This window comes from Phlebotomus papatasi, chromosome 1, assembly GCF_024763615.1.
Source record: "Phlebotomus papatasi isolate M1 chromosome 1, Ppap_2.1, whole genome shotgun sequence".
Classification (NCBI taxonomy): Eukaryota; Metazoa; Arthropoda; class Insecta; order Diptera; family Psychodidae; genus Phlebotomus; species Phlebotomus papatasi.
Genome location: NC_077222.1, coordinates 66,676,371 through 66,698,072, shown reverse-complemented (window position 1 = coordinate 66,698,072; position 21,702 = coordinate 66,676,371). Strand labels below are relative to the sequence as shown.

General features: G+C 31.3%; 2 protein-coding genes across 2 annotated transcripts in view; one reads left to right on the top strand and one right to left on the bottom strand.

The window, feature by feature from the left end:
* On the top strand, positions 1 to 18,033 carry LOC129797879 (phosphatidylinositol 5-phosphate 4-kinase type-2 alpha). Its single transcript, XM_055840753.1, has 7 exons — positions 1 to 1,169; positions 1,356 to 1,453; positions 1,529 to 1,778; positions 6,978 to 7,277; positions 7,357 to 7,505; positions 7,573 to 7,741; positions 11,673 to 18,033. The coding sequence occupies exons 1-7, from the start codon at positions 1,044 to 1,046 to the stop codon at positions 11,787 to 11,789; spliced, it is 1,209 nt and encodes a 402-aa protein (XP_055696728.1). The 5' UTR covers positions 1 to 1,043; the 3' UTR covers positions 11,790 to 18,033.
* A 2,011-nt stretch (positions 18,034 to 20,044) lies between these two features.
* The window catches only part of LOC129797890 (IDLSRF-like peptide), a 122,271-nt gene continuing 120,613 nt past the window's right edge, over positions 20,045 to 21,702 (bottom strand). The window contains exon 5 of the mRNA XM_055840764.1: positions 20,045 to 21,534. Coding sequence (XP_055696739.1) covers positions 21,387 to 21,534 — 148 coding nt within the window. The 3' untranslated portion in view covers positions 20,045 to 21,386. The remainder of the gene's footprint in view (positions 21,535 to 21,702) is intronic.

The window sequence follows — 21,702 nt, the reverse complement described above, 5'->3', positions numbered from 1 at the left end:
ACTCTAAGTCGTATGCATTTCCCTATTAAAATAGCGTTTTTTTGCTCTGAGCTCCTCAATTCATGAGTCCTAGAACTGTTATAGAACTCTTACGGATGGAAAAACTATTGAAAAAAAATGCTTTTTTGTTAATAATATCAGCGCTGGCATATTATGCCACTTTGGTATTTTACGTAATTTTTTGGCTCGGGTTTTTAAAGGCCAAAGATTCGTTCTAAAAAATCATTTTATTTTGCAAATTCTTAATAGAAAAGCTAAAGCCATTCAATCAATTCAACACATTCAGCACTTGCATAAAAATAAAACATTTCTTTTAAATCCTCACATTAGCCAAGAAATAATTATAATTTTATTTCAAGGTCCAATAAGTTTTGATAATGAATTTAATTTTTCTCAATTTCTTACTAAAATTTGTACCAAATACTTTACCTTATACCCGTACCAAATCAGATAGATGTATTATTCATATTTTCTCAGTACGCCGTATACGACAGCTGACGATGATGCATGGTCAACTGGGTTGGGGCAGTGTTAGAAAAGTCAAATTGGAAGAGCAGTGCAGACTCTGCCGTATCTTGCAAATATTACACAAAATCAGTATCCGCCCTGTGTGAAAACTTTTCAAATTGCTAGATAAATATCCAGTGTACAAAATCACGATGGAGTTTGTGTGAATAACGTGGTAAATTCAGTGGAAAAGAGCAAAAATATCGGAGGGCGCAGACATCAAATCTGCCATTTTTATCACAGTACTAGCGCCCCTTGCGGCGCCGTGGGCGAAGCATAATCAAATCAATTTTTACCCAAATTTCGCCACTTTCCGGGCAGTTTCACGTGCTGTGGGCACTTCTGGGGCATCCAGGAACACACGAAAGGGATATCCTGGGCAGCTAAGAAGAATTTGGGGAAATTGCAAAAACTACTGCGGAGTTTCAGCTAGCGCGCACTTTTGACAGATTTGGGAGTGTTTTTTAGCTGTGTTTTTTAATTGAAAGTGAGAAAAGTGCAATTTTGGGGGTGAAAAAAGCCCATTTCCGGTGAAAATGTCGTCTGTGCCAGTGCCGCGGATCCTCAAGAAGAAGCACTTTCGCGTGAAACACCAGAAAGTGAAGTTATTTCGCGCCAATGAGCCACTTGTGAGTGTCTTCATGTGGGGCATCAATAGCACTGTAAGTGACCAAGTTTCCACCTCCTGGCCAGCGTTTATCCCACCAGAAGTACCTTCCAGGCCAGCTGGTGGGATTGACGCTGTCTGACACGCGATTTCTTGCGCAATTGCCCGGCAGCAAAGCGCCTTTCCTGACACTTCTGTAACGCCCTTTTTTCTAACACTTCCCTCACTCTTTCCTGGTCAGATTAATGAGCTGAGCCATGTCAATATTCCCGTCATGCTCCTGCCAGACGACTTTCGAGCCTACTCCAAGATCAAAGTCGACAATCACCTATTTAACAAGTAAGTTCCTTCATTTGAGAAAATCTTCCCTCCAGCCCCAATCTCAATCTCTCTCCTCCCTTCTCGCAATCCCAGAGAAAATATGCCATCCCACTTCAAAGTCAAAGAATACTGTCCACTGGTTTTCCGGAATCTGAGGGAACGCTTTGGGGTGGATGATGTGGATTACCGTGAGTCCCTGACTCGTTCCCAGCCGCTCAAAATTGATTCGTCTGGGAAGAGTGGGGCACAGTTCTACATGAGCTACGATAGATTGTTCATCGTGAAGAGTCTGACGTCTGAAGAGGTCGAGAGGATGCACTCCTTCCTCAAGCACTACCATCCGGTGAGTTTCTTATCAATTTTTCTTTCCAATTCAAAAATAGATCTCCTGCAATCTCCCGATAAGATAGTCAGCGTAGTATTTTTTCTAAGAAAACTGCCTCAATTGATTAACTTCTGATTAGAAATTCGCAAAAAAGGTGATTTTAGCTTCTCAGGTGATTCATGGACAAAGGTTTCTGACTTTATTTGAGAGAAAGAAAGAAAAAGACTTTTGGCAAAAGTTTTTTTTGTCAAGTAACACCCAAAGTTAATTATTATTGCTGAGAAAAGCGCAATATTTAAATGAAAGGAATATTTTCTTTAAAAATAAAGACTCCAATTCTCACGCAAATTGACGAAAGAGCTCAGCAAAGTTCACAAATTAGGGCGTTCAGTGAGAGACAGAGTTGAACTGATGAAAGAATTTATAGATTGAAGATAGAGATTTAAATTGAAATTTAGAATTGGGTAGTCACTTTATTTTATAAATTGAACGAACGTTTTTGAAAAACTGCTTAAAGCTGGAACAAGATTGATCGTCAAAATTAGAAAATTGTTAGCAGAGACACACACCAGATACACCTAAAAATTAAACTATCTGTTTAATTATTTCCGTTGATACAAAAATTTGTCTCAGTTTTCTTTCAAGTTAGTTATACATTTAATTTAAAGGATTTATCGTCAAGAGAAACGGTTTTCTTATAGGTAAATTTCAGGGTGGGTGTCTCGGCTCACCGTGAAAATTGTAAAATACAAATTTTCGCTCTGAATAATTGAGAATATTCAAGAAATTAAATTAAACAAAAGTCATAAATATCATTAAAAGTCACATGTTTTGTTCTTGTTAAACTTGTAGTTTATAAAAATAACATACTGTCAGAAAAACAGTTATACAGGATCCAAACCTAAACACATATCCAAAATGACTTAAGTGTTCTTTTCTTAACAACCGAAATTTCTAAAATAATTTTCACTTAGAATGGTATTAGTGATGAAAATTATTAAAAACCATCTTGAAAAATCACTGCAATTTGTTATTTCATTCTTTATAAAAAAGAACAATTAATCTAAATCTCAATGTTTCATTTTCTCATAGGGTAAATTAAGCTAATTCAAAACCTGTTCTAAATGGAAACTTTTCGCTATTCCAAATGGAAACATCATTTATTCCCATGATAAATACAGTATTAAATATTTATTTATATATTTTCTATACTTTTGTTTTATTATTTAGTTAATTTTGCTCCAAATGAAGCGAAAATCAATTCATATTCACAAATTTAAAATTATAAATTTCTCAGAAAAATTAAAAGTGTACATTTTCAACATCAAATTTTTCATCAATCAACCATGTTTAAAAAAAAAACACAAGCCTGATCACAAGTAGATTTTGATTCTCCAATAGTGTCTTGGATAAAAGGTAAATGGAACTCTATTTGCACAAAAAGTCGTTGATGTTCGAAGAATTCAAATTCAATTTCGAATTTTCATACTAAATTTTCGAACAAGATGGGGAAAATTTATCAAATATCACACTAAAAAGCTGGCAAAAGGGTTACTTAATGATTATGGAGTGATTAAATACTGGGACAAGAACAGCAAATGTCGTTCTTCTGCTTTTTTCCTCACAACAATGTGAAGACCGTCACATTTTGACAATTCAGCACTTCGAAATTCGAACAGGATGTATCACAGCCACCTTGCGGAATTATCAAGAAGTAAGAAAGTCTCTTTTTTGGATCTTCAAATAGATTTTCGAATTTTTCAAGATCTACTTCTGTACGGAAAGAATATGGTGATTGTTCTATATTCGTTTTTTTTTTTACATTTATGTAATTTTTTTGGCAAAATTATGTGAAATTGAGTGTTAATCTTTATTGTTAACGATAGGTAAAATTTTCAAATGAAATAATTACGTATTTCGTAAACAAAAAGGGTATTTCTGAAGTGTCTGCAAATGCTTCAATAGGAAACCCCGGAAATATGCTTTTTTTTTTTTGGAGAGATTTCCTTATTGTCTCAGATGGAAAAGGAGAAAAGACCAGGAATAAAAACAAATCGTAGACTCAAGAGCAACTCAACAAGGTTTTGGAAGTCTTTCGTCGCGGTTTCACTTACACTGTTTGTCTCCAATTAGAAACTTTCCCTTGTCTCCATTTGGATTAATTTGTTTCCAATAGAAGCATTTTACGCTCGCGTATTCTTCTTGTATTTAAGAAGTTTTCAAATTATATTTAAAGAATTTTCACTAAACTATAACATTCTAGAAGAGTCAAGGAGCAAATTTATGTAATTTTCTTCAGAAAAAAATATGAACTTAATGTATTGAGTTTTCTGTCAAATTTAAAGCGTCTGGAATAGGACATTTACCCTACGTAAATTTTATTCTTAAATTATATCGTGATATTTAAAATATTTTCCTTTAAGTGACTGAACTGAATTCTTAAAGCTCATTAAGTTTTAAATCTTCAAATTAACCTTTAACAGTTCATTCGTAGTTTAAAATAATTTCTACATTTTAAGTTACTAACATTTTATTAAATGACAATTTTAACAGGTCATTCAGTAAGTCCGTAGGATAAGAAAGAAAAAAGTAGTGACAAAACATTTCAGGCTTTGCGAAGTGCTCGAACTCGTGACTTAAATGCCATTCCTCAAAAGTACTTTTGCATAATTTATCGTTTACTGGTTGTCAAACAATTTGAACCGATTTATAAATTACTTAAAATTTACTTAAATAAAATTACTTATCGGTCCATTACCTATTTGCAACCGAAACATTGCCCAAAACACACATCAGAAGTAATATATAATTGAATTTCGAATGAAAATTAGTTATTGGTTATGAACCGGATTAATTACCGGTTCAGAACTGATTTGAACTGGTTCAGTTTTATCGGAATTTCCAAAGCCTTTCCAACGAGCCCAAGTGGGACGCTATACGGTCGAGAAATACGCTCTCTAGAGCATTTTTAACGTATGACTTTTAAAAACCGTTATTAGGAATGATTCAAAGATATCGTATAAGGACGACAAGTCCGTCTGGATAATCTATAAAACATATCCAAAAATAAAAAAGCGTTTTCGAGCTTTTTTATTTTTGTTTATTGCTTTTTAGGTGTATTATGGGTTAAAGTTACCCTTTTTCATATTAATTTTGCACTTAAAAAGTTGTAAAATTAACATTAAAAAATGTTGATATATTTTTACACCTAAAAAGTGTTAAAGTTACGAAGAAAAAAAGTTAATCGCACCCCTGTTTTTTCTCATTGAAACAGCAGATTTTTTGAGAAAAGTGGTCAATAGTATTAAATTAACCATTATTCCAAATATTTATTTTTCACATCTGTAGGCTTTCTGTACCTCTAAGATTGTTTGTTGAGCAGACTGTTAAATAATTTTTAATAGTATTTCATTATCATAGTTTTTTCCTAGTTTTTTTTCATAGTTTTTCAGCTGCTAACTGCTGTTGCAATTATTTCTCCGTGTACTTAAGGATCTTTGTCGTCCTTGTTAACATGATTTCACTGCACAAAACAACCAAATTCATAAACAAAATCAACATGTCCAAGATTTCATAAAACTTGTTTTGAAAGCAACTCGAAATTAAATCACTTTTCTATCCGTTTTAACTTTAATATTTCACAAATATTTTTTATTCACCTTTTAAATGGATCTACGTCCTTCGATTTTCACTGCGGACTTAATAATATTTCACTAATTATGCCGAAAAATCAAACAAAACACTGATATTTTTCTAGCAACTTCCATAATAAACAGATGAAATGACAACTATCGTGTGAAGGTTATGAATATCACGCATGCAACACATTTTTTAAATTCTTCTTTCAAGTCACCCTTTGATTGTTTAATAACGATTTTTGCATTTTAAACTTCTCAAATAATCACAAAATTAGGTTTAATAATCTTTTTATCGAAAATTGAAATATTTAATTTATTTATTATCAAGTTTTTACGGAGGTGTCTCACATTCCACACTGCTTGGTCCCACTTTCCAAACTCTCTCTCTTTCCACTTTTTACCCTAACAATTTTTTTCTAGTCCCCGGCGAGTGGCCTTCAAAGTTGAAGCCAATTTCTTACTTTCACATACATGCGTATGGGAATTTTTCTGCACTCGTGATCGTTATGCCAAATATTTAAAAAGTGAGAAGTTTTTCCGTATTATAAGTTACCTTTCCATATGGAGGGATAAATACTAAATTTTTGTTTAAATAAAATTTTCCTTGGAGCACTGTGAGCTGAGTCTGAGATCAATTTAGGAATTGGCTTCAAATTGCTCCATATAAAAAGGCCAACTTGCCAGGCGCTTGATTTTTTTACAACACTTATTACGCTCAATCCGACATGACACAGCTGATGTTGACAAATATAGATGTTCGTAAATGTTTCGAACATGAAATGTGTCAAGAGTTAGAGATTTGTAGTAGGACTGTTGAGCCTAGAGGAGTTGGAGGGAGAAAACCCGTCCTGACGAAGACTCTTGTAAGCCAACCGTTACCAATCACTGTTCAGCTGGGGTGGTAACTCTGAGGAGTGCTATAACAGCGGCTAACTTCAAGTTACGATATCACTATAGTTTGGTTGTGGATCGGCTCCTCAGTCGGTTTTCACCAGTTAAACGTGGAGAACGCCAGCATGTTCTGGTGTTGGCCTGTAGCAACTCTTGCTACAATTTGCAGCTGATTTTAATCACAAATCTACGAAATATTAGTAACATTAGTTTTTTATATTTTAATCATCCAAGATCATTCAATAAAAATAAGTGCTTATTGCTAGTTAGGATTTTCGGAATTATTTCGACGATAGAGTACTTTACTGTTCTCAAGTGCTTCTAAATAATTAAATTTTCTTTGTATTGGTTCCTGTCATAACTAATTTAATGATTTTAGAACACGACGAGGACTAGGAGAAAATTGAGATTGTAAAGAATCTCGAGAGAGTCGAGACAGGAACTGATACAAAAAAAGTCGATAATGCAGAAGGATTTGAGATCAGTAAAGTGCTAAAAAACATGTTGTTTTTTATTGGATTAGCTCCGTACGGGTATGTTTTGTTTCGAAAAGGAAGATTTCAAATCAAAAAATCTCAATTTAAATGGGATTTTAAAGTTATTTTAGCAATTTATCAAGGACTCAAACCATTGTTATCCTAGACACACTCCTCAATCGGTTAGAATACAAAAATAAATTGCTTTGCAGTATGTCGTTGAGCGACATGGAAATGTGCTGCTGCCGCAGTATTTGGGAATGTATCGGCTGACAGTGGATGGTGTTCAGTCCTATTTTGTGGTGATGCGAAATGTCTTCAGCTCCCACCTCAGAGTCCACCGTAAGTTTGACCTCAAGGGTAGCACAGTTGAGAGGGAGGCGTCAGACAAAGAGCTGGAGAAACAGCTGCCGACACTCAAAGACAATGACTTCATCAAGTCCGGCATCAAGATTTTGATTGGGGACGAAGCCAAAGAGAAACTCCTCGCCACACTAAATGCTGATGTCGATGTGAGTTTTCCTATCATTTGTCTTTTGTCAGTCTTTGGTTAAATGAACTTTTTAACCTTTTGCGTGTTTGTGGATTCAGTTCCTCACCAAATTGCACCTCATGGACTATTCCCTGCTCCTGGGAATTCACGATTGCAATAGGGCCGAGGAGGATCTGGCTAATGAGGGGCTTCAGGGGGGTGCAAGGGGGGAAACGAGTGACAGTGAAGAGTGCGACAGTGGTGAAAGGTGAGCTTTTTCTTTGTTTTCAGGAAGACGATGATGGTTTATTTGTGGGATATTCTTTCCAATTTAGGTTTAACTACAACACTCCACCAGACTCACCGAGGTACATTGGTCAGGGACAATACAATGAGATCATACCAGAAATTGATATCTATGCCATCTCGAGTCTGCCGGAGAGGCGGGAGATCTACTTCATTGCAATTATCGACGTTCTCACGCATTATGGCGTCAAGAAGCAAGTAAGTGGCCGTTTTAATTATTTATTTATTTATTTTTATATTTATTTTGGGAAGAAAGAGACTGCTTTTTGGGAGTGTTTTGCAAAGTGAAGTTTGTAAAATGAAAATTTCATATTCTTGGATTTTATATATTAAAAATTACCGGTTTTTACTTTATTTACAAAAATCTTTCAAAGAAAACTTTGCATTTTGGTAGATATTAATTTCGCAAAGTGAAGGCTGCATTGTAAACTTCCAGAAAAAAATCCAGTTAAAATTTACAGCCGTAGATTGGGCAGTATTTTAGTAAAAATGGTCAGTAAAAGTGAAAATTTACAAATGTTATTAGCAAAGGAAACATTTTGAAGTTATGAACTGTTTTTTACTAATAAAAATGGATTATTTTACTTAGGAAAATTGATTTTTCTAAGGAATTTCAAGATTTTGGTATTCTGAAATTAAAAAATTAAGATCAAGATGGCAAATTTATGATATGTCTTGGAATATTGATATCCAAGACACAAACCACGTCCATTTCAAAATTTCCGATTTTAAGACCATTTTAAGATTTTAAAATGTCGTTTCTTTTTATTTCTTAAAATAAATCCAAAAACTTCTCAAGTTCTTGGACGAAAGTGAATTTTCGTATAATGTGGAACATCCTTGCAATCCTGGTTCTAAGCTAAGACACTTTATGGTCCACAAATCCGTCGCGTCAAAATATGAAATTTTGATCTTATTGATCGCGGTTTCAGAATTGATGTTAATATTTTAATGATTACTTTTCATATTTATAAACCAAATGTTAATTTTATTTTATTTATTTATTTATTTTTTGATTATGAACCAAAAACGAATGATTTGAAAATTCAATTGAAACACGAATAAAAATTCTCTTTAAAAAAGAAAATTGGAAGAAAATGTTGAAGTTTGTACTTTGGATATCGACGAATTAAATGCTAAGATTAACTTTTGAATGTTAAAATATTTTGAAATTACTGCTAATATAAAGAAGTTTCTTTGTGAAATGCAATTATTGGGTTGATTATTCAAATAAAACAGATGATAGCGTCCCAACTTTGCGGAATGCTCGAACTCAGGAGATAGAGCCCTCAATGAAATATTTTTGCGCATGGTCTTTTGATGTTTACTAATCTACTAGCGAATAAATGCAATCATAAATCACAATGGTATTTTAAAACCGAAAATTGGTAAAGAAATGATCATTCTAGTATTGGCATGAGTAACAAGCATACGGACAAACAAAAAATGTTAATACGAGAAAGACAAGTCATTTATGGTTATGTAACCTATTCCTTACTGATTTCAAGACCTTTCCAAAATATCCTAATTTAATTTAATAGGTTGAAAAATAGGCTCTCTAAAGCAGTTAAACTTTTTTCTTAAAAAATTCAAGATGGCGATTTTTTAGGTCATAAACTCAGTCCCATTCAGTCCCACTCAGTCAATTCGTTCTACGGCTCATTTATTCAAAAGAAAGCCCCTGCGGGTATGCAAATTTTCTCGATGCGTAATGCCATTTCGCGCGTTTTTTCGGTCCCGAAAATGTGCATAATACCGGGATGGAATGTAGGTATGTTTGGACGAAATGTTCACATGGACGATCTCCAAAGCGTACCCAAAAATAAAAGAAATCGTAGGAGCTGTTTTCGAAGTTAACCAAATAAACATGTTTTTGGAGAGATTGGAGGATGGTGAAGGAAAATAAAAAAAATCATAATAAAGATCCTTGAATCGACTTATGGGGGTCCCCGAAGACCGGAAATTCGTATCTCTTACCATTTGGTCACTTGAATTACAAGTTTAAGGACACAAAAAGAAAAAAGAAAAAGAAGATAGGTTCATTACGGATACTTTATCGATTATTTATCAATTATGACCAATGCAACCGGGTTGGAAATTTACAGACCTTTTCAGAAACTTCAAATTGAACAAAATCGGTTGAAAAATAGACCCTTTAAAGTAGTAAAAAAATTTCCTTAATAAATTTAAGATGGCGATTTTTTAGGTCATAGGTTCAGGTAGGTCATAGGCGAAATGTTCGCCAGAACTACCTACAAAACATATCCAAAAAAATAGACATCATTGGTACCGTTTTCGAAATAAACAGAAAACATGATTTTTAATAATATTTACTTATGGGGGTCACCGAAAACCAGAAGTTGATATCTCTTATCGTTTAAACTCCAGAGCGGTGACAAGTTGGAGAAAATCGAATTATATAACTGCTCTCTCCTTGAGTTCGAGCAGTAAAAGTATATTAAAAGTTGTTCTGTAAATACAAATATTACATTTTATAATTTTAAAAAATTAAGTAAAAGAATGGATTAATCTTCACTTTTTTGAATAAAGTGCAAAGTTTAGTTATTTAAAAATTATTGATATGATTATAAGGAATTTTTAATTAGTTAAGAAAGAATATTCTTTCTTTGAATTTTCGGGCGATGAAGAATTTTCCAAAACAGTTGTAAAATATCATTTTATCATTTGCTTATTATTTGGTTATAATTTCATATTAAAATATCGTATTTTTACGTTTTTGTAATCAAAGTTTTCTTCCTGTGTTTCATAAAATTGTTCGTAAATGTTTGCAAATTGCTACTGGAGACTTACGAACTAGTCGTAAAACGCATAATCCACTAAAAAGTTCATAAAAGTTTGTCCTTTTTTTTACAAACATTGTTCATAACATGATAACTTGACGAGCATTCTTTTCTTTGTTTTACAAACATTTGTTCAAAAATGTTTGTAAACATACAAAAATGATCGTAAAAATTTGTCACTTGTTCGTAAATTTTTGCCAGACAAATAAAAAAGTAGGGGAAAGTGCGCTACCTTCGGACAACTCAAGCTTCGGATAATTCAATTCGTTTTATGTGTTCTTTATGGATTTGACCCATTTCTCTTTTTAGGAAATTTGAGGCATTTTACTAGCTATTAAAATGTAATATTAGAATGAATCAAATTAATTAAAAATGTGTTGTAAAAAATAAGTTGTCTGAAGCTTGAGTCGTCCGAAGGTAGCGTGTTTTCTCCTACGATCAAATGTTTGTAAATGAACAAAAAATGATTGACATGTGAAAAAGTACAAACTTTTACGAACTTGTTTGTGGATTATATAATTTACGAGCATTTCGTAAGTCTACAGAATTCACAAACATTTACGAACAATTGTACAAAATATTTTTTTCTGAGTAATGGAAGGTTTTCAGGCTTCGCACGCACTCTGGCTTCGAACATTTCATATTTTTTCCATGTTCCTTTAATGAATCTTATCTAATTTTTGCAGGAGATAAGTGACTAAAAATTGGGTATTAAAATATATAGCTATTAGGTCAGATTCAATATGAAGTGTTCGAAGCCAGAGATTAGCAATTGTCGTAACTTATTCGTTAATCAATTTCTTTATATTAAATTTCCCTAATAAGTTACAAAAATTCTCATTTACGGGTCGAGAAAATTACGACAATTAATGATTCATGCGACGATATATAAAACTTTGGTTTTTAAAGTGAAAATTTTATCTCAATCGATCCACATAAAATGCAAAGTTTAATTTTAGACTGAAGAAATTTTATTTGTTTTTGCCGAAGTATTTTTGAAAATTCAGAAGTTTACTTTAGAAATCAAGATGAAACTGTTTACATTGAATTTTTGCAACTTTGGAATAAAAAAGAAAATAAGCCAAGAATTTGGATTTTTAAGGGAAAAAGAAATCTTGTGGGAATATTTTCTTTTGGCCTCTATAAATGAATTAAGTGTGATTTGTGTGATTGTTCATTGAGTCAATTGACTCTTGATACTCAGCCAATTAGTGACAAATGGTCATTCTTCTTTATTCTTCCACTCTGCATTTCTACTTGTCTTCTCAACATTGGGCACGCGAACGCAATTTTGTGTGTGTTTGAACAAAACAAAAAAAAACTTCCAGGCAGCCAAAGCAGCAAAAACAGTCAAGTATGGGAGCAATGTGGATGGAATTTCAACTTGTGACCCTGAACAGTATGCCAAACGATTTATCGACTTTATTGATAAGGCAATTGAGTAGAAGTATTTTGCCTAATTTACAAGGCACGACAAGCGTGCGATAAAAAAAGCAACAAAAGTTAAAAAAAAAATTGAAGTGAAAAGTTAATTGAGATTACAGATTGATGGCAAAGATGTAGAAGAAGAGGCAAGAAAAAAAGAGACATATACACAAAAATTCTCAAGTTTGAAATATTTCTTTTTTCCGCAGAAACACCATTCTTTTTTTCTAAGACAAAAGATTTAAGAAAAAATAAATAAATAAAAATCTTTGAATTTCAAACACACTCTATGCTCTTGAAGAAAAGAATTTATCTTATTTAATCACCAAGAAAACTTAACACAGAATAATAAATTTCCCACACAAATAAATATTAATAAAACAATAAATCTTGTGCAATGTTTACGCAGTGAGACAAAGTTTAAATATCTCAAATGAAACATATTTAAGCTCGATTTAGAGGTGAAAAAAATTTCTAAACAGGTGTTATATAGATTTAATGAAGAAATAAAAAAAGCAAAATGAGAGATTCCAGGTGAATACAATTTTAATGTATAACTGAAAATAAGAAGAAGAAAAAAAGAAATAGAAGAGTGTTGCGAATTCTTGATGAATTCTTGAATTTTTGAGATTTGAAGATGAATTTTTTGTGAGTGTAAAATTTGAAGGCATTCAATGCAATATCTTGAGCATTTTCTTTCAAACAAAGACACAACATTGATTTTAAAAACAAAATATAAAATATTCTTGCATTTTTTGCAGCAATTTCCAAGGAAAATTATTTTAGACTAGAAATTGCCGCTAATTCTCTAATTTTGCTTAAGAGGTTACTTTGAAAATTGAGGTTATGTAAGATCTAACCTAAAAAAACCAAAGCGCATACTTTGTGGAAGGAGCCTCGCAGAATTTTCTAAATTTTTCAATTTCTTTTTAAATACAACAATTTTGTGTTATTTAGAAAAGAAATAAAAATTTAGAAGAGAGAGAGAGAAGTGGGGCACCTTTAAATTTGGGGCAGATTTGAAATTGGGATTTTGATTTTACTCCTATTTTTAAATGGAATTGAGCCATATCGTAATGTAATTTAGCTTCTCAATCTATTTGTGGTGCTAAATTATACGATCATAACGACCAGCGCACAATAACTTTTGTTTGTAAATATGTTTTCAAAATTGTCTGTGAGAGTGAGCGAGATGACTAGATCTAGATCTCACTCACTCTCATTGCAATGTCAAAAACATGTTTACTAAACATAAGTTATTGTGCGTTGGGCATAATGTCCAACGCACAATGACTTTTGTTTGTAAACATGTTTTTAAAATGTCCTATGAAAAACAGCAAGATAACTAGATGTCGGTTTCATTCGCTCTCATTGAAATGTCAAAAACATGTTTACAAAATAAAAGTTATTGTGCGTTGGGCATAAGGCTCAATTTTATTTAAAAATAGGAGAAAAATCGAAATTTCAAAGCTGCCCAAATTCTAAGGTGCCAGACTTCCCCCAATTGGTAAAAAAAACTGAATAAAAATCCTGAGATATTGGTCATTTTTACAAAAAATCTTAATAAAAAGCATTGTTCAAAATTAGGTTAAGAGGAATATATTGGGTACGATACCTAAAGAAAACTATCAGAGAGTAAGAAAAGTGCCCAAAAATGACGATTTTTTTCTAAAAACTGAAACATCATACAGTACATTTGACGTGTTTCTGTGCCGTATTGACGCAAAATCGACGTACTCTCAATAAACAAATCCACTTGAATTTCGTCATCGTGACATTTCAGTGCATTATCATCATTTTGACTTCCATAATTCATAATTCATCGATAAATTAACCATTTGACATTTCAATAATTTTTCCTGCGGGAAGATAGGGTAACGTGTGGTATTTCTGGACAAGGTGCTTTTCGGGACATAATTTATGTGTATTTTGGGACACATAAAAAATCCTCCAAATATTTGTTTTCTAATTATTTTCAAGTTCTATATGAAATATTAAGCTCTTTACGTATCAGTTACGTATCAATTAAACAAAATTTTTAGGAAAGAGTGAAGTTTAGAAGTTCTACTTAAAGGTTAATAATCAGACTCAGTGAAATTTATTTGCATAATAGCGACTTTTGTCTGTCCCGAAATACCCAACTGTTCCGTTCCGAAATATACCGCTCTTACTTCTTTACATTTTTTGCTATTTTGTATAAAAAATGATGCATTTTTCAACATTTTTCGATAAGAATCTTATTCTGGATAACATAAGGAACATAAATATCTTTATCAACAAAGAAAAAAATTATTTGAGAAGTCGTTAAGCTGTTTGAAAGTTGAAAGTGCTAAAAAGTGTCCCGAAATACCACACGTTACCCTATTACCATAACCCTTTAAAGACGATTGGATCACCGGTGACCCAAAAATAAAACTTTTCCTACGGCTTTCTAAAGTTGTATTTTGTTCTAAAAAGTTAAAAAAAAATGACTTTCTGACAGTCAATTTTTGACCTTCTCGTCCTTAAAAGGTTAAGACCAAGGCCAAAAATCGCTTTTTCTTAAGAAAATCGTCTGCATTGTTGTATGTGGAAACGTTAAAATTCTGTCAAAAATGAAATTTTTGATGAATATTTCTTCGAGCGTGTGGAGGTCCATTACGCAAAAATGTCTACATCTATAAGTTCGCAAATTGCAAATTGTAAACAACTGACTACGCCATCTATTGAGTTTTCTTCTGATAGTGGCTTGTTAGCGAGCTTGTAATTTCATTTAATGTCAAAGACATATTTAGAATAAAAAAGTAAAAGTAATATTTATTTAGTCTAGTTCGGCCAGTTCTTAGTCTTTAGTACGAAAAGCAGTCGATGAAATGTACTTCTTACCATCAGTACGCCTGAATTATTTGCAAAACAAGGAGATTTTGGTCATACCTTTTCTGGTTAAATTTTGATATTCAAGATCATTTAAAAATTTCTAACCTCAAAAAAACTTCAGATGATATATTTGTAGGACTCAAAAATTTTAATTTTTTCGATTTTGTTTCAAAATTCAAAAAACATTCCTGAACAACACAAAAAATCAATAGCCATTGTAAAAGTTTGTGGTTTTGTGGTTATTAACAGTATTTCTTGATATTAAGAACATAACCAAGAAAATAAAGCTTCGAAACATAACCAAGAAAAGTTCGTTATTTTTTCTTAATGATAAATGCTAAGGCTTTTTTTATTAAAATCTACTTCCTGGAAGTAAATGAACATACATTGGTTACTTAAAATTCGTTATTTCAGGTTATCTAATTTCAAAAAGCATTACATTAGCAACAATTTCTTCCCTCTTTATTGTTTTAATTTGAATTCATATATAAAATTTCAGAGGTTTCAATAGAGAAAGTATGCCAGGATTCTTTATAGGTTATGTAGAACATAACCTTACATTTGAAAAAGCAATTTCTTAAGCAAATAAGAGTTTTGAGGCCCATTGATAAAAAAGGCAGTCCCTAACAAAATGAATGTGTGAACAATAATTTTACTTCTTACAGTAACAAAAGAAAAAAAACTGATGAAAGTATTTAGAAAATAGACATAAAGAAATAATATCTATCTAAAAAATAGAAGAAGAAAAAACAGAAAACAAATTTACTGTAAACCTCTTTTTTAATGTGTAAATATCTTTTCTAATTTATTAGGTGTTTTTATTCTTTTCTACATGAAGAAAAAAAAGAAACAAATAAACGTCTTTCTTTAGAAAGAAAGGACAAGTAGAAATCTTTTCGTTAACTTACCTTCAAAGAAAGAAGAAAAAATTGAGAAGAATTTAAATTGAAATGTTTTTTACTCAATTAGAAAAATAATTTCTCGAAAGATTGAATTTCATAAAAAAAAATCTATTGATGAACAATTTATTTTTCACATGAAAAGTGAGAAAAACGTTGAAATAATAATAAGTTTTCTTTTTAATTTTTTTTTTTGAGAACTAGTCGCAAGATGAGCTTACAGTTGAAAGGGAGAAAATGATACAGAAAAAAAGATAAGAAGTGAAAAATTTTTGAAAAAAAAGATAGTAGAGATGTGAGTCGAGAAGAGAAAACAATTCTTGAGTCTGTGATTTTGATTTTATTTAGTGTGTTTTGTAAATTGTTTTTCTCTCTACTCAGTTTTCTTTTGAGGAAAAAAATCAATTGCTGAGGACTAAGAACAAGTGAGGTGAAAATTTTTTGCAAAATCAATAAAGATTTTAAGGAGTATTAAGTGTTAATTAAAAGGAAGGTGTCAACCTTTTTGAAAAGTCTCTCTGACAGAAGGAATTTATTCTGTGAGGATTTCTTTTAATAAAGCATTTGGTAAATTTTGTTGAAAAGCCGCATGAAGCACGAGGTTTTAAGGTTAATTAGATGCAACTTATTTTTTTGGTGAGAATATGGTTTGTCATTAAAAAATACGAGCAATAATATTTGAGGTTATCTATAAGATAAATTTGAGGTTATGCTCCAAAGCCAGTGAGAAACTTTTAAGAAATGTTGTGAATTTGGAAAGATTAAGCTAAAAAATCTTCAGGGGCGTGGAATAAGATTCAATATAACCTTACTTTCTTAGTTGTGAAAAATCCTACAACCTTTGTCCGGAAATAGATTTTATTGGCAATTTTAAAATTTAAACAAATGGATTCTTCATAAAATAACCTCAATTAATGCAATGTTTTCTGAAAACAACTTTTCGGACCACAAACTTAGATTTGTAGGCTTTGAGGTGACACAATACAATAACTAACCTCACTTTAAGTTTCCTTAGTACATAGGTTAATGTCATCAAAATAAGAACTAAATTTGAAAGGTTTTGGTATAAAGTTTTCAAACAGGTGAAAGGTTATGTTGCAGATTGAGGTTATGGAGAAGAGCCAACCGATATACCTTTCGGAAACGCGATCCCTTATTCTAAAAATTTGGTTTTCAAATATCACACGGCGGGAAGTAGATTTTCGTATTTGGACGCTGAAAATATTGCATTTTTCACGAGGATTAATACTTTCAGATTTTAATAACCCTAAAAACTAACTAACTCCGAACCACTCTACTTCTTAGTTTGCAAATAATGAAATTTGCACTTAACTTGACTTCCTTATTAAAAATTGTCCCTTCCTGTATTTCTAGTATTTGATTATTTACAGCATAACCTCACTTTGGAACATAACCTTTTTTTTCGTTAAAACATTTTCATAGTAGGATATTGTCGTTCAAATTTGTGATTAAGGAAGATTTCTCTACGAAAACTACTTAAAATCTTGTTTCTAATGATAAATTTGTCGATTTAACTCACATGAAATATGTTATTTGAGGTTATGTTACTTTTATCAGTGTGACTTTGTAATTAAACCTGATGAATTTCTCAAAGACATTACTTGAAGTGAAATAAGATAATTTTCTACAGGGTTGATAAAAAACATTACTAATTTTTTTTCCATATTTTAACCTCAAACTTGGATCCACCGAATTTTTACGGAAAAATAATTTTAATGGTCACTTATTATATCTTTTAGGTTATGACATTTCTAATCTTAGGCTCTAGAATTTGATCGAAAAATGAAGTATTGATTTTTCTTCAATTCCGTTTTCAAAAGCATTGCTAGTTTGAAAAAACCTTTATTTCCTAATTGTAACCTTAAAAAAATTGAAAGGGCTTACCTGGTGAATCTCTAGGAAAATGTTGTTTGGAACTTACCGTGAGTTTTGAGATAATTTGGAGTAATGGTCCACAGGGAATCCAAAATATTAAACTGTTAAGGAAAACTGATTATTGAAACTTAACCTCAAATACGCAGGTAGAACTTTAAGTGTTCCTTCAAAAGTAAAAGGATTGAATCAACCCAGAGTCAAAGATCTACTGAAGTTTCTGGAAGAAGCATTTTCAATTCTGTCTGTATAGCATTTTAGTCGTTCCTAACCTCAAAGTTAGTTGCATCCAATTTCCTTAGCGAAAATGCGAATTTGTAGCGATTTCACCAAAGTTTTCAAAATGCCTGGATTAAAATGGGGAAAAGAGAGAGAGAGAAATTAAAAATAAAATGTGAAAGGGAATTTCCACAAAGAGTGGAAATAATAAAAAAAAAATCAAACATTTTGAGAGAAAAATCAACAAGATGGGATTTTTTCACAATAAATAAAATTTCCACCTTATTTTATATTCTGGTTCATTGCTGTTTATTAAACAATAAAATATGATATAATCTATACATACATCAATATTTTAGTGATAATTGATAACAATAAAAAAAAGAATTGAAAGAAATATTTAACCTCAATTTATGGACTTTTGCGGATTCATCTGGGGTTTCTGCACACATTTCTTTCCTACGGGAATTTTTGTTTTAATTTGTTTTTTCAGTGTGTTCTAAGTTCAAAATAAATTGTGACAGTCAACTGAATGATGAAAAATCCTGCAAGTACACCACTCCGTGCCATCGTTGTTTTTTGTAATTACGTTCTCGCTCTCTTAAAAGTTTTTTTTTTTTTAGGTTAGTCGCAATTTTTCTAAGGTGTTATTTTTTTGTTTTGCTTTTGCCAGGAAGAACTTGAGGGAAAACTGCACTTGATTGATGGTAAGATCATTTTTTAGGTCAGGATGGGTCATCCCTCAAATTCCAACAGCAATCCTTTCTCATTTTCGTTCATCTTCAAACTAACACTTAATGCTAAACGTTTTTTTAGGTTATGTTTTTTTTTGGTGTGAGTTCTAAGAAGGCAGGGTTGAATTAGGGGTAGAAGAAGGGTGAAAATTTTGGGGTTTACGTACAATTTATCTGCATGATATGTCTTTTATGCCTCAGTAGATTTTTTTTTTAATATTCTCACAATTGTAGTTCCTGATAAAATTGATATGTCAGCTTTATATAACACTTTCATATAGACATTGTTGTTTTTTTTTTTAATATCTCTCACAATATAATTATTTTTAAAAGTAGATAATAAGATTTATCTTGTTCAATAAGGTTTTTCTTTTGATATGCATGATTTTTTTTGTTTTTGGTTTTGTTTTTTAAATATATCTTTTTGAAAGAGATTACAATAAGGGATATGCAATATTAAGATATGTATCATTTCTTTGATTAATATCTACGATTACACAACAGGTAAATTTTTCATTTAGATAAATATATGTGTTCTTAATATTTAAAGGGTTTCTTTTTCTTCAGTAAACTGTTTTTGTATCTCCATGTTTTACATTTACATTTTATTTTACCTTTTAATAATTTTAGGGCTTCAATCCTTATCATTTCTCCATTTTTAAATATACAATAATCAAAATTGACCTTTAGCAATATATATAATAGAGTGTATAATTTTTTTCTCATGTTTTTTTTAGTTTTTTTTTTAAATACTTGAGTTTCTAATTCTAAGGTTTTTCTTGCCTTGATTTATCCTCTAAAATCTAATAAAACTTTTATCTCTCACTTGGTTTATCAGTGAATAAATTCATATCGCAACATTTTTATATAATTATCTCAATGTCTTATTTTTGTTTTTCATTTCATAAATGTTTTTAAAACTTACACTTTTTTCCCGATCCGAAGTCTGTCGTGTTTCACATTTTATGTCTCACTTTTTTTTTTAATTTTTCCTTCAGCTTTTCAAGCTGGAAAAATTTTATTTCTTAATTTTATCCCTATATTTCTATCCAACACTAATTAAAATTATTTAAAAAATAATAATAAAATGAAAAAAATAAAATTTGCTGTTTTGAAAACAAAGCAAAAAGTAAAGAAAAAGTTTTGTCTTAAGTTCTAAGATTTCTTGTATCTCATTTAATTATATCTTTTGTTTTTTTTATAAGGTACACAACTCTTTTGTGATTTTATTAATATTTTTTTTTAAATCTTTTAAATAGCCATCTTCATGTTTTTTTTTCTTTTGGTAAATATGGAGATTAACAGCAAAATAACCACAAAATAGATCTCTGTTCTCTCAAGAAGATTTTTTTTGAGTAATTATTTGTTTTTAAAAATATTATCTCTTTCATAGAAGTTGAACCCCTGAGGTTCAGTGAGAGAAACCTCGGAGAAAATTGATTCTATTTTGGTATTTGGGTGGGACTCTTAAGTGATTTATTCTTCATTTATTTCAAAATGTTCTCCAATTTGTACAGATGAGATGTTGGAGAATTTTTTGAAAATTCTTTTTATTTTTTCCTCTTTGTAGTTTATACTTCATTAAGACGTTATGTGAGTCTAAGACATAAGAATAAGAGACACATATCACAAGACAAGTAGAGTTTAATATTTTTTATCTTATCTTCTGTTTAATTTTTGGTTTTCTTTTAAGATTAAGTATTTCTTAAAATTGTTATTCGACGCCGAGATGTGTTGTTCTTAATCTCGTTTGTTTTTACAGAAATCTTTTGTTGTGATGAAATCTCGCTATATTTCTAAATATTTATTTTTTTTAGGAATTTTTAAGAAAGCATCAGCAATAAATAACATTCATTACTTTTTTTTCCTTTAAGAAACACTTATTTTTTGAGTATTTAATTGAAAAGAATTTTTATTCAGTATCTCCGAAATATTAGAATTCATCTTCAATTTCTTCTTGTTTTTCATTAAGATCTTTGTATTGCGATCCCGCTTCCATTTACGAGAAAAGTTTAGGAAGATAAAAAATTAAAAATAGATATTTGAATTTTTGTTTTTGAAAAAGCCAAAAATATTTTTTTTATTGTGGTTTAGAAGCTGAAAGAAAATTGCGTTCTGTTGCATTCCATTTCTAATCTACAATTGTTTTCTTGATAAATTCCTAAGTGTGTTTTTTTTTACTTATTTTAATCACTTTTATGTTCTATTTGATTAGTGTTTTTTCTTGGTTTTCTTCTTAAGTGTCTTGTGGTGACGCAACAAAGAGAAGTTGAATTAGGCACCACCAATAGGATAGGCTTCTTCAGTGTGTCAGTTTTTGGTTGTTTTTTTTTTTTTGGTTTAAAGTGAAGAAGTCATCCGTGAAAAATTCAAAATTCTCTTTGGGTGTCAAAAAAATTGATAGAAAAAGACACTTAAGAAGTAATGGTCAATTGTAACCGCTTATCGTCCTCCTTCATGAGGAAAAAAGGATTTTCCTTGTCTACTTGCTCTAGATATACTTTCTCTTTTAATGTCCTTTTTTGTTTGCTCCATCCGCAACCACCAAAAAAGCATTTGCACACAAATCATGACACCACGCAAATCCATCTTCAAGTTATCACTCCTATCTCTTGTCTTTTCATTCCAAACAACCTAAACGCAAAATTAATTGAATAGGGGGAGAATGTTTCTTTTTTTGGTTGCTTCAACTTTCATCATTTTACCCTCCATTTCCTTCCTATCATGGAAAAATTTGAGAGGCTGGAATGATGAAACCTAAAGCGGATTTTTTTCTTAGATTTTTCTTTATGTACTCCTATCTCTTTCTCAAACGGAAAAATTCCATATAGGTGATTAATTATGCAGAGTTTTTGGTAGAGTAAAGAAGAGAGTAAGAGAGAAAGATAAATTGATGAAGAGGAAGAGAGAATTTAAATTAATAAACATATCCTTCGTAGGATGAACCGAGGTATGAGTAGAATTGAGGATTAATTGGGACAGCATAGTAGAATGGGGAAGCTGGATCTGGCGCTACTCAGTCGAGGAAGCCGGTATTGACCAATTTCTCGAGGAAAAACTTCACATCACCCAATTCTGAGTCTTTGATCCCCAGTGATTTAAGCATGCCTAAATCACCATTTTCCACTGCCATAAACACCGATCGCAAGTGCTCAAGGTCGGACCTGCAAGAAAATAGACATAGACCTTTTCAGCCAAAAATATCATATTAATCCTAGCCCATCTGTCACAAAAAGGTCCTTTTCATTAACACAACCCTTGTCACAGCAATGTTTTCACAATTTAATTAAATAACTGTGTCTCAATCATGCACAATTTGTGTGATTTGCTAC